The following is a 13,496-nucleotide window of genomic DNA, read 5'->3' as shown; positions in this document are numbered from 1 at the left end:
ATTGGTAAGTGCATTTTACGCATATGGTCCATTGTACTCAGGTGTTTACTTGACCTACTTAATAGTCATTTGAAGTGTTAAAATGAAAAATGGTTCGATTGAGATGTTCATTTGATAGTTGAGGACAACTTAAAGGGATTGTTTATGTATTTCACCTTATATTTATCTCTAGCTTCATTTTAAAAAAGTATACCTACAGACGAAACTAAAAACCACTTGATAGCCATTAGTATTACTTCTTGTTTGGTTAATCTCATCGACATTTCTGCTATGTAGCTCCTTCATGTTAATTCGTAACCACAATATCTTTTACTAATTGCGTATTCATGTTTATACCTTTTAACAAGTAGTAAGTAACCGATTCGTCCCAATTTATGTGATACAATTTAATCATATATGGAGTTTAAAAACAATTAATATTTGTGGTCTAAAAGAAGTCATAGACATTTATGAGGCTATAAATCATTTAATTAAGGGTGAAATATTAATTCTAAAATTAAATTCTTTTTAGTTATAAAAAAATAATATTTTTTTTGGGATAAACTAAAAGATAGGGAATATCTTTTATCCATTTATTATTTAAAGCGGATAGAATAGTGCAAGCCGAACAACCAAACAAGCTAAGCAGATAGACTAGAAGTAGCACCTAATTTATTTTTTCTGTTTCGAACTAGATAGAAATATTATCTATTTTGAACTTGATAGAGATTTTACTTCACAAAAAATCTCCTATTTAAATGAAGTAATTGGTCAGAAAGAAGAAAAGAATTTCATTTTACATTTGTTTATTCAATTTGTAATATATCTTTTTTGTTTCCTAAATAGCATATTATCACAAATGATGAGACAGTGGGAGGTTTGTCCGGTTTTTTAAAACTATATTTAATTTAAGAATTTAAATATAGAGATTTATATTTTACTATTTATAAGTTAATTATGATGAAAGAATAATTCAATCGGACTATGATATGAGCTCAATTTAGAATTGTTCAAAATTTTGTGTTTAATTCAAATATTTTATGCTTTCAAGAATAATCTATAAAAAGAAAGATTAGAGTACTCTCATTTAAGAAGTTTGTTTTTTATTTCCTCATCCTTATTCTATTCTTTATAATATTAACTTGATGTTTTTAACGAGTGGGCAATTAGAAATATATACCTGCTTCCATGAGCACTTTATTGCTCTAAGATTAAAAAGATACAAGTAAAACTAAAAACTAGCAACAAACACATTAAAGTACACGTAAGAAACTCAAATTTGTTTATCCCTCAATAATGTAATAATTTTCATATATAAATTAACACAAACCTAAATTGTTGGGCTCGTGCCAGCACGGGCATGTAGCGTCTAGTGTGTATATAGATATTAGAGTCTTGTGACTAGTGTAATATTTAATTATATTATAATTAATTTGAAGTATGACAGAGAATCATTAAGAAATTCGTTTTAAAATATATCTCTATTATTAATAATTATTTCTTATATTTCATGCAATACCAAACTTCTCTATTTATGGAAAAATATCTTGCCTTAGATCCAGAGGCGGACCTACGTTGAGGCTTGAGGGGTTACGGGACCCCGTTAGCCTCGGCAAAAATTATGTATATATATTTCTTTGCATACAGCTGTGACCCCTTAAATATTTTTCGTGTGCCCCAAATTCAAAGAGGCAAACTAAAGGAGCGATTTTGTGGAGAACTTAAATTTCGGCTTTTGCTAGATGTGTGGGTTCAAAACCCATTATCTCTTTTTCCCCTCTTTTTAGTTTACTTCTTGTAATTCAACTAATCTGTACACATAATAGTCAACTTAACTTTTTTTCTTTTTCAAATCCCTCCCTTAAAATTAAAAGTCTCAAATTGCAATATATTGCGCTTCAGAAGTAGAAAAATACAAATTCTTTTGCCACAACTTTCTTCAAAAATCACTTTGACAAAGTAGCGGATATTCGTCAACTCTGGCTCAACAATAACAACTAATTAAGAGTTTGAGACTTTTCTTCAGTTCTGTAACTATTAGCACACCCTTAATCTAGATTTGTTTAGTAAGCTTTTTGATAATTTTTGAAGTTTGAACACCTTTTTGATCATAGACCCCTTATTTAACTGAGAAAAAACTAGAAATTTTAAAACAATCTTAAATCAAATACCTTCACTTTTCGTAGCACCTATTTTGCGAATAAATCTCTCTTTGTTTGATGATTTCTATTTCTTTAGAACTTTTATTTATTTATACTTGGATGATAAGTCATCATAATCATTAAGTTTTCAAAGAATTGTCCCGCCAAATTTTATGGCTAGTAATTAACATACAATGGTGCCCGTCTTGCTCGAATAGTGGGTTCGCCTCTGCTTAGATACTTTTTTTTTTGAAAGTATCAACTTTAGTCATATTACTATATTATTTCTTACATAGAAAAAACAATTAATATAGGGATTTTAACATTTTCACAGCGAGCTTGCTCAAGCTGCACCGAACGCTGCTTCAAAAAGGTACTGTCCCTTCTTATCTCTCAAATAATTAACCTCACCTTTTCATTGTTTAGCTCGTAGTTCTGATGTTAGTTTTGTTTGATTGAAGTTATTAATGGTTAAAAATCCCCCAGAATTGGAATTCTTGAATTTCATTTTATGGATTAGCTTTGTTATTTTTATATGGGTTTTCTTGGATTAAGGGTATTATTGGTTGAGATCAATCTAAAGGGTAAACCATAGCTGGGATTTGCTTGAATTCTTGATTTTATTTGATATGTGTATCTGCAGAGGCCGGATCCAGGATTTGAACTTTATGGGTTGGGAATGCCACTGAGCCCATTGACTATTTGAGTTAATGTGTTCGAAATTAATATTTTTACATATTTACTAAGGTAGATTTTATTAACACGTATACGGGTATTGAACCTAAGGTACTAGGTTCAGCTGAACCTATAGCTTATATTGTACATCCTCCCTTGGTTATCTGCATAGATTGTTAGGTTCTTGCATCTGTATTGTTAGCACTACTACAAAATATTAGAAATTATGAAATAAGTACCAGCTGCTCACCGCAGCAGAGTGCTTTGCCCATGCTGCTATCCGCTACTGAAGGGATTCGTGCTTGAATGTCGACTATGCTTTTTCTTGCTAATAAAGAAGTCAATGGGTAAATAATGAAAAAAAGGTTTAAGATTTATTATGAAACCTGATAGGCTAATTGCTTTATGCTAGAAGTATCAGCTAATAGGTCTATACATTCTTCGGAGGCGAATTCAGGATTTGAACTTGATGGATGTTTGAGTCTGGGATCATACCACAACTCATTTGATTTACTGGGTTCGAGATCAATTATTTGTACTTATGTAGTGAATCTTTTAACACATAAACATGGCCAGAGCCAGAGCTACTGGGTTCAATTGAAGCCATAAGTTGAACAGGCGGCATCCTTAGGGCTAGTTATAGTAAAGTGTGATTAGTCCCATACTCACATAAGTGTCATGTTATATATTGTGCAACTATTTTACTGCTCTTGAGATATTAGAGTTGTTTTAGTGGTGTCTGATAAGAGATTTATAGAAGTGCTCTGTAGTGTGTAGTTTCGAGATTACCAGAGTCACTTTTAGCTGAGGTATGTGGGTTTGATCTTCTTCATAGCCAGCCTAGGTTAGTTTTCTAGGCTATTAGTTACGGCTAGTGTATTTTTCCTGGTTAGAGACAATTTATATAGTACTGGAAGGAAATGGACTTGAATAGAGCAGAACTAGGAAGATGATTTATATAGTGGAACTTGACGAGTTTAGGATTGAGGCATGGTTGGTTTAGTTAGTTACAACTAGGAAACCCTCTTTACAAAAAGACGACTTGTAATGTTCTCAATCGTGCAAGTTTAAGATTTCACGTGTCCAATGATCATGGTCTGAACAATGTAAGTAGCTTTTAAGTTTCTTAGTTTATTAAAGAAAAGAGAGTTCAATGTATCGTGTTTCATGGTGAAGCTAAACATGTTATTGAACTTTCTGCTGTTGAGGCTGAAGTTCTTTCTTGATGAGGTTTGACACAGTTTTTCATTGTGTCAGTAACATTTATTAGTGATGGTGTTTGTTGTGTCAGAGAATTTTTATGGACTCGAGTATGATTATCAAGAGCAGATACTTGCTGGTTTTGTAATGGAACTCTGTTTTTGCTATGTACTTGTCCAGCACATTCTTTGTTCTAATTCATGAATAAAATTATCTTTATTCATAAAAAAATAGAGCAGACGTTTGTAATGGGAGTATGTCCAACTTCTAGCAAGTCTTTTCTGAAATTTTGAAGGGTACACAAAAAAAATCCATACCTATGGGGTACCCTTTTGACAAGGGCGCATCAAGGGAAGCGAAGAGGGGAGGCAACTTCAGAAGATATCGACTTGTTTGGAAATTTATCATGAAGACAATGATAGAGGGTAGTCACATTGTGACATGGACTTGGTTTCTCTTGTTATCATTTGATGTTTGGTAGTTATTGGAGTAGGTTGGTTGTTCTTTCTTTTCTAAGTAAATTTGTTTGTGAATTGAGTAAAATGGTGGATATAGGTACTATGAAAAGCGAAATGTGCCCATTTGTGTTTGATGAAACACGTTGAAGACGTCAATAAATTTAAGGGTCTTGTTTCTAACAACTTAAGCTTTTAGATGAGGTGACACACATAGTTCTGCTCAACATAGAAGCAAAGCTAGCAGAGACTCTGAGTTCAACTCTCATTGCCCCATTACAAACAACAAATACATCTTAGCGCTTACTCCAAGAAAAAGAACTGCATCCTAGTATAAGGGGGCATGTTGAGGACGTAAATTAAATAAATGAAAGGATCCCCTTTCCGTCAACTTAGCTTTTAAATAAGGTGGTACACAGAGTGAAACTACAATATTCCTTTGTATTCTTCTTTAAAGGGCACATTCATGTTGAGTACGTAAACCAATAAGAAATGGAATTGTTTGTTCAATTTGGACCTATTAGATAGTTGATTAAAGGATGCTAAAACTCTCTCAGTTTTAAGTACTTCTGATCCTTTTAAGTGTGATGTGAACTATGCGCTCCTTAAATAAATCCTGGATATCCTTCTCCAAAATAATTACTTTGGAATGGACCTGCAGTTTATTTTATTTCTCATGTTTCTTTGTTCTCTTATGTACTTGATCTATGTGGACTCTGATTTATCTTTCTGTTTGCCTCTAGTGCAGATTGATTTGTAGCTGAGGTAGGTGCTTGGTGTCAATTGGCAATGGCAGATGGCCAAGAAAATGATAAGAATATTGAAATATGGAAAATGAAAAAGTTAATCAAAGCCCTACAATCTGCGAGAGGAAATGGCACGAGCATGATCTCTCTTATCATACCCCCTGGTGATCAGATATCTCGTATTACCAAGATGCTTGCAGAAGAATACGGTACTGCCTCAAATATTAAGAGCAGAGTAAACCGTCAGTCTGTGCTTGGTGCAATAACATCTGCTCAACAGAGGCTTAAACTGTATAACAAAGTTCCTCCTAATGGATTGCTGCTTTATACTGGAACTATAGTGACAGATGATGGGAAGGAAAAGAAGGTCACCTTTGATCTTACGCCTTTTAAACCCATAAATGCATCTCTCTACTTATGTGACAATAAGTTTCATACCGAACCTCTGGGTGAATTGTTGGAATCTGATGAGAAGTTTGGTTTCATTGTTATGGATGGTAATGGCACCCTTTTTGGGACCTTAAGTGGTAACACACGAGAAGTTCTTCATAAGTTCACTGTTGACCTTCCAAAGAAGCACGGAAGAGGAGGTCAATCAGCTCTTCGATTTGCTCGTCTTCGGATGGAGAAACGTCATAATTATGTGAGGAAGACAGCAGAGCTTGCTACTCAATTCTTCATTAATCCAGCCACTAGCCAGCCAAATGTATCTGGACTAATACTTGCTGGATCGGCTGATTTCAAGACCGAGCTAAGCCAGTCTGATATGTTTGATCCGCGCCTACAAGCAAAGATACTTAACGTGGTCGATGTGTCCTATGGTGGGGAAAATGGCTTCAATCAGGCCATCGAGCTGTCTGCTGAGATTCTAGCTAATGTGAAGTTTATACAAGAAAAGCGCTTGATAGGGAAATTCTTTGAGGAAATCAGTCAAGATACTGGAAAGTATGTGTTCGGTGTGGATGACACAATAAAAGGTTTGGAGATGGGAGCTGTTGAAACTCTTATTGTGTGGGAAAATCTTGATATAAACCGGTATGTACTGAAAAATAGTGTGACTAATGAGATTGTCATTAAGCACCTAAACAAGGACGGAGAGGCCGATCAAAGCAACTTCAAGGATCCTGCCACATCAGCTGAATTGGAGGTTCAGGACAAAATGCCGCTGCTCGAGTGGTTTGCAAATGAATACAAAACCTTTGGTTGTTCGCTTGAGTTTGTTACTAACAGATCTCAAGAGGGGTCACAGTTTTGCAGAGGATTTGGTGGCATTGGGGGAATACTTCGCTACCAGCTTGACATGCGTTCCTTTGATGAGCCATCTGATGAAGGAGAATACCTTGAGGATTCTGATTAAGCCAATTATTTATGTCTACTAAGTCCGGATAATGAATGAAAGATCTACAATTGGTGGAAGTTTTTCGGCCAGCATTGCAATGAGGTTCCCGCTGTCATTCTTAATATAAATTAATGAGTATTTGCTGTTGTAAACTTTTGCTTTTTTCTCTTTAAATGTGGAACAGATTTCTTTCGAACAAATGTGAATTGAAGGGGAGGGGACTTCTTGATTGTTTTATCAGCCTGTTTGCCATATTAATTGTTTTGAGTTTATAGCTGGGAGAATTTTGATTTATGCTGAATGGGATTCAATGTCTTGTTTGTTATAGATAATTGAGTTTCTACAGTTAGTAAGAACGGAGTTATCACCTGAGGGGTGCATCTCTGACTGACCTTGATCTTTGATTTGTGGATCTAATCACAAAGAAAATTGAGTCACCATGTTTTAGAGTTTAGAATATGATTAAGATGAGATATATGCAATCTTCTCTTTATGGGATGTTCAGATTTAGCATGAGTAAGTAGAATATGCATTGAAGCTTTAGTGTACTTGAGCCTCTATTTTGATGATTTATAAGAGAATGGCATGGGTCTCATTAGATAGTCCTGCTGAAACAATGTAAAATTCTGGACAGCTTTAAAGTTTGGCTTTGCTCATAGGAAAATCTAAAGATAGATGAAAAGAGAGGGCAAATATGGTGACATATTGCCAGACTCTTTGGAAAAAAAACAGGAATTACATCCGAGAAATGTTGTGTTTAGTCGCTGCAACTTGTTTGTTCATATTGTGTAATTGCAGGTTGAGAAGTTATCGCATGACTGTTTAGGTGACATCCTGCCCCCCCCCCCCCCCTCTCCCTCTCCTTTTTCTTTTTCAATTTTAAAATGGTGGTGGCCTGTGTTCAGGCCAGCTTGCATGTACCTCGACTATTGTGCTGGGAACTTGCGATCTTCCTATCAGTGCATGTACAGATGTACTAAGTAACTCTGCCGACCAAGGGCTAATGGGAAAAATCACCTATCCTTTTCAGTCTCTAGTGGGCATCCTGCACTTCTCATGTTTGGTGTCAATTTCTTACTGCCCAAAATCTTGTCGTTAGAAGTTAGCTGTGGTTACAAAGGGAGAAATGAATGGTGTCCTCATTTGTCAATTTCTTACTGCCCAAATCTTGTTGTTAGAAGTTAGTTGTTGTTAGAAAGGGAGAAATTAATGGTGTCCCCATTAAGTTTCAAGCATGCATTTGTCAAATTGAGGAGCTTGTCTCTGGACCAATTGATATAGGGAAAAAAAAAACAATGTCAACATCGTTTTTCTCTCATTGCAACAATGAAGTAGAATTTCTAAAGTAATTGAAGCAGTTGTTGACAGTAATTGTGATTTAGTGGTAATCCCTCTATTTTTTTAGGTTCTAGAAATACAAGAAACAGATGGAACAGAAGCAGAACATGCAAGGATGAGAGGTTTACTGCATCTGTTTATAAATAGTCCATTGTTGTCAACTCAAAATTTTGATTTGGGTTATGACTTGACCACAATAGCTAATAATTGTACTGGCAAGAGGATGCTTCCTTGTTTTGCCCTAGTCAGCCTATTCAAGATGTTACTTTGTAATCCAAGTTGGCATCAATCTCACACGTTAATTACCATACAACGTACGCAAAGTTTTGCAGAAACGGCGTTGGCCCATAGTATATACACACATATAGAAGGAAACTTTTGTATATGAAGCAGTATCGGATGATACCTCTTACTAAAGGGTGTCGCCACCACTGACTATGACGTTGGTTGAAAGGTTGAGAGGGCACCTAAAACCTTCTTCTCTGGGTCACGGAGTTAGGTATGTAGGTGATAACTGTTCATGTTACTCTGTTCGACTCTCGAATTATGACATTTTTTAGCATTTTTTGAATTTCTCTGTCTTCAATGGTGATAACTGTTCATGTTACTCTGTTCAACTCTCGAACTATGACATTTTTAGCATTTTTTGAATTTCTCTGTCTTCAATTCTGCCTCCGCCTCTGTTCAGTTGTACAATGTATGTTTCCAGTTCTCGGAGTATTTCAAACATTGTGTCGAAACAGTCCCCACTCACAACTCAAAATTTGTACAAACATTTCTTCTACCGAACTTAATTATGAACGCAATATTGGAAGACTATTATTGGAGCAGTCATTTCGTGTCTGTTGTATGGCACCTCATTCTGGTGTTGCCCAACTTCCAAGCATGTGAGGATGAGTACAATTATCCAGCAGCAGTAGGGCTAACTTTGTGATGTTCCAAAAGACAAAATTAAGACTCGTTTTCGACTAATACAAATTCGCATCCTGTAGCGCCTATCAGGGGCGAAGCTACATTTATCAAAGGGTGGTCAATTGACCACCCTACGTCGAAAAATTACACTACATATATAGGTAAAGTATTAGGTTTTAGCGGTATATAACATATACTAAACACCCTTTTATCGAAGAATTTTTTCACTTCTTTCAAGTTTGAATACTCTTGAGAAAATTTCTGGCACTGGCGCTTACAAGGGAGAAGTGCTCTCTGCCCGAAGTTTTTTCATTCTCAAGCTCGAACTTGAAATTTTTTGGATAAGAATAGAGGAATCTCATCCATCCCACCACATCTCTTGGTGATGATGCGTGAGTTAATGTCTTGTCGCCCTATACGCCTTGAGCATTTTTGCCCTTTAGGATCATGTTCCTTTTAATTTTCTTCTCAAGTATTTTACTAAAATTTACCTAATATGCTTTTTACTCTGTAATTTAACATTTAGTAACTTAATATACTATTATGCACCAATGCCATTATGCATAAATCTCAAATAGTTTTTGTTGAGTTTGTTGCTTTTGAATTTTCACAATTTTCATACAAATTTTTACTCCATGGTCTTCTATACAAATTTCAGCTCATAGATCTCATGTAAAATTCATGCATATATAAGATAAATGGTCCAAACGATGGTGGGTAGAGTTTAGGCAGACACTGTTTGAGATGGTCCTATAATTTTGTCATTCCAGGCTGTTACTCTTTTCTATATGTCTTCATCAACCCTTAAAAAGAAAACTATTTTGAACTGATTTTTTTTACAAACACAAGTACTCTCTTTCACACCACATGATCATGTCCATGAAACTTGTAACTGCTACCACATGAACATGTGATGACTACTTCTAAATTCTAATTGGTGTTTTTTAAAGTCACATAGAGATTTTGGCACGAAGTCCTGCAATTAAATGAAACACGTGATGCTTCTCCTATCCACGGTAAGCAGCCTGATTCAGCTTACACACATCTCAATTATTTAATTGGCTATTTGTTATCTTCTGCAAACACAATATCTATCTCATAAGGCTTAGGCAGATAAGAATAAATCACCTTATATTTTTGTCTGTGTTAGAATTTAAATCATGATCTTTCATAATTTTCATTCACCATTAGGTCAAATCCTCGGTGCCGAACACATTATTCTTGGCCACCTTACTAGTTCAGCTCCATTCTGGGTCTTAGCATCATCATCTTATTAGTTTGTTGGTTGCACCCCCTGTATTATAAAATCAAATATTTACACTCCCTATACCATGAAAACTCTATACTTACACCTCCTATGATGTAATATTCGAAATTAAGTTTATTAAAATATAATTATAAAAATATAAATTAAAATTATAAATCCAAAGTTTTACGTGTTTATTTTTATGAAAATTTAAAAAGAATATAAATTCTAAAAATATTTATTCACACCTTTGATTAATTAAAAAAGAGAATAAATATTTTTTGAAACATGTACCTTTCGAAACTCAATAAGAAATGAACAAATTACTTAATAAGATGACAAAAAAAAAATATTATGCAAAATATTGAGTAACTTGTGTTCATTAGTAAAGATTTTCAAAAGATACATTTTAAACAAAATAATTATTTTCTTTTTTAACCAAAAGCGTGAATAAAGATTTTCAACCATTTTTGTTTTGTTAAATATATAAGAACTTTTTATTTGTGGATTTAAACTATTATTTAACAATTACGTGTATTTTAATATAGTTAGTTAGGGATATACCTCATAAAGGGTGTACGTGTAGAATTTTCATATATAGTATAAGGAGTATAAGTATTTGATTTTAAAATATAAGGGGTGTATCCGAAACTGAGTCATATTACATGAGAATTTATGTAATTAACTCTAATGTAAAGTAGGGCGAGTTTTTTTATGTCAAAAGAAAGAAAGAAACCTTACGAATTATGAAATTACGTATGCGATATAGTAGCTAATAAAGCTCAAATTATTCAAACAGATTGATTCTTTTTATTATTATTATTATTATTATTATTATGTCACTGGCCATGTAAATATGCAATTATGACCCTTTTTGAGGAGTGCATAACTTTTTTCCGTTTCTATTGAAAAGGGTAAGAGCGATTGTCTTATTCTCAAACAAGAAGGTGACCTCAAAACTCTTACGTTCACTAACAACGTCAATCACTTTTTAATGCCAAAAAAACAGGAAGAAAAAAAAACACCTATTGTGACTGCATTTATTCCAAAGTTATGACTTTTCAAGTATGCTCTTGAATATTTTTGTTTCCTTTTATTCATTTTCACGAAGAAGGATGGCGTTAAAAAAGAGAAAAACTGATAACCCTTGCATCTGTAACATATATAATAATAATACTATTTTTTTTTCCTTTAGACCTAAGTCATGGTATACACAAAATGAGATTACACTGCCACACCGAGTAATGTGGTGGAATGATTTTGATCTCTCCTTTTTTTTTTTACAATGTCTCGAATTTCAATCTCGAGAATGAAAATCTTTTCCGTAGAGAATAAACTTATTCTGCGTGAATCTGAATTAGTTGGACCAACAGATTACGGATATTGAGTAGAAAAGGTCACTCGATACACTAAGTTTTCGTTATACGCGGGATCTGGGAAAAGACCGGACCACAAGAATCTATTGAACACATTCTTACCCTACATTCTGCAAGAAATTGTTTCCACGACTTAAAGCCAAAAACAAATGGAGCCTAGGGGACTTCTCCATTTCCTTGCTCCTCAATCTCCTTATGACCTAAAGAAGACAAAGGAGAAGAAGGACAAGAGAAAGAAGAAGAAGCAACAGAAGAATAAGAAGTAATAGAATTATCAGAAGTAGTAGGATCAGTAGGGGCAGCAAGTTCAATAAGCAAATCCACAAAAGCACTTAAAATAAATCCATGATTTATTTTCCCATTCATCTTCAAATACCATGCTAATAACTCTTGTAAATCTTTCCAATCTTTAATCCCTTGACTTTCCACCATTTCCTTCATTGACTTCTTGAAATCCAAATATGGATCCTCTGATTCCATAGCCAAAATTATACTCTCTTTAAATGGTAAATCATCTTCTTTATTTTCTTCTTCATCTTCTTGTTCTTGATTTTTACATGGTTTTGATTCTTGAAATATTGAACTTGTATTACCTGGCTCAAAAAATAGCCTTTCTGATCTAACCCCTTTTATGATCATTTCCAATGGTTGATCTCCTCTTAAGTATTCTTCATTAGATTCTGTGGAAATGCTAGCTGATTCTGATGAGGAATTTGTGAACCAAGATTCTGAGTTTTCAATACCATCTAAAGGGTCAAAAAAGACTGAATTAATAGTCTTGAAAATGTTGTCATCTGCTCTAAAAGATAAAGTCTTGGAATGTGCACAAGATGGCCATTGCCAATTAGTTGCCCCTATTTCTCTTTTCTTGAAAATAGAAGAAATCTTCATTTTCTTGGACATAGTTGCTAAAAATTCCCTTTTTGAAATATTCTCACTTTTTTTGTTGAGTAAACTTTAATGGAGTTTTTGGATATGAAAAGTAGTGAGTTTATAAGAAGGGATAGAAGGGGAAAAGAGGAGATATAATTAAGGGAAGAGAGAGGAAGGTGGAAAGGAAATGGGAGTAGTAGGACATTTCATGTGTGTATTTAATTGTAGGCTTGAAGTATTTAATGGTATTAAATGTAAATGAAGATAGCAGTCCTTATTTATTTGTCAACTGATATTAAATAATTTTGGACTTAAATCCTTTTGTTTAATCAAGTGTGCTTAGCCACCAAATTGTAGCCTCTTTTTTAGTTTAATGTCTTAATCTCGTATTCATGTATACAACTCATTAGTATATATATTGTGTTGGCTACACGATTCAATAGAAGATTTGTGATAAGATGTGTTCTTGATACAATCTTTTGCAATAATACCAAAGGGAGTTTCCTATCTTCTTGCCATGGAAAATGGCCCTTTGCTTCTAATTATTTTTAGTAGCCCGAACCCACACGTACAAGATAACTCTACGAACCATAATTATAGAAGAGAAGAAATTACGTAATTTTTTTTATGTCGTCTCAACTAGGATTCGAACAATGATCTTTCATGATTTTCTCCAATTACCACTTAACCATATTCTTAGTTGCTCTTTGCTTCTCTGTAATTTCCCTCTATACCATGACTTTCTTTCTTTTTTCTCGTTAACATAGATATTCTCTCTACATCGCACTTCACGTAGTTTACAAATCCTTTCTTGATCAAAATATATTAGTTTACCCTTAAAATTGGATAACAATTAAACTTATAACATGATTTTAAGAACACGTGATTTCACCTAATACCAACCGATAAATAAGAAGATTAGTGATAGAAATTAACAATAAAGTAAAGCAAACTAGTGTTGAGACGAAATTCGACTCTCGAGTTAGAATGCCCTCGAGCTGGTTGATACCAAAACAAGTAAAAAAATAAGGCAAACTAATGAACAAGATAATATAAGCCAAAAGAGTATTATATTGCTTTGATATGCGTGAATGTAGGTCTCTTACAAATTATTGGAACTCCTCTTTATATAGTAGAGGAATTCTAATTATGGTATAATTCTAATTACAGAAGGAAATCCCATGATTAGCTAATTAACCGTCTTAGATTTGATCCG

General features: G+C 34.0%; 2 protein-coding genes across 4 annotated transcripts; one reads left to right on the top strand and one right to left on the bottom strand.

The window, feature by feature from the left end:
- The first annotated feature begins 2,343 nt into the window (after window positions 1-2,343).
- Window positions 2,344-6,826, top strand: LOC107795408 (eukaryotic peptide chain release factor subunit 1-3). 3 transcript variants are annotated; one of them, XM_016618043.2, is made up of 2 exons: window positions 2,344-2,493; window positions 5,199-6,826. In XM_016618043.2, the coding sequence occupies exon 2, from the start codon at window positions 5,240-5,242 to the stop codon at window positions 6,551-6,553; it is 1,314 nt and encodes a 437-aa protein (XP_016473529.1). In that variant the 5' UTR covers window positions 2,344-2,493; window positions 5,199-5,239; the 3' UTR covers window positions 6,554-6,826. The 3 variants fall into 3 exon arrangements, with proteins under 3 accessions (XP_016473529.1, XP_016473530.1, XP_016473531.1); XM_016618044.2 differs by having other exon boundaries at window positions 2,377-2,493; window positions 5,194-6,826; XM_016618045.2 differs by lacking the exon at window positions 2,344-2,493 and adding an exon at window positions 2,529-4,420.
- A 4,328-nt stretch (window positions 6,827-11,154) lies between these two features.
- Window positions 11,155-12,519, bottom strand: LOC107795410 (transcription repressor OFP13-like). The gene has a single exon (XM_016618046.2). It carries the CDS (start codon window positions 12,308-12,310, stop codon window positions 11,564-11,566), a length of 747 nt encoding a protein of 248 aa, XP_016473532.2. The 5' UTR covers window positions 12,311-12,519; the 3' UTR covers window positions 11,155-11,563.
- Between the last annotated feature and the right edge of the window lie 977 nt (window positions 12,520-13,496).

This window comes from Nicotiana tabacum, chromosome 11, assembly GCF_000715075.1.
Source record: "Nicotiana tabacum cultivar K326 chromosome 11, ASM71507v2, whole genome shotgun sequence".
Classification (NCBI taxonomy): Eukaryota; Viridiplantae; Streptophyta; class Magnoliopsida; order Solanales; family Solanaceae; genus Nicotiana; species Nicotiana tabacum.
This window is presented reverse-complemented; position numbering and strand designations above follow the sequence as displayed.

Coding starts and splice junctions, on each gene's coding strand:
- LOC107795410 (XM_016618046.2), bottom strand. CDS start 12,310: ATGTCCAAGAAAATGAAGATTTCTTCTATTTTCAAGAAAAGAGAAATA.
- LOC107795408 (XM_016618043.2), top strand. CDS start 5,240: ATGGCAGATGGCCAAGAAAATGATAAGAATATTGAAATATGGAAAATG.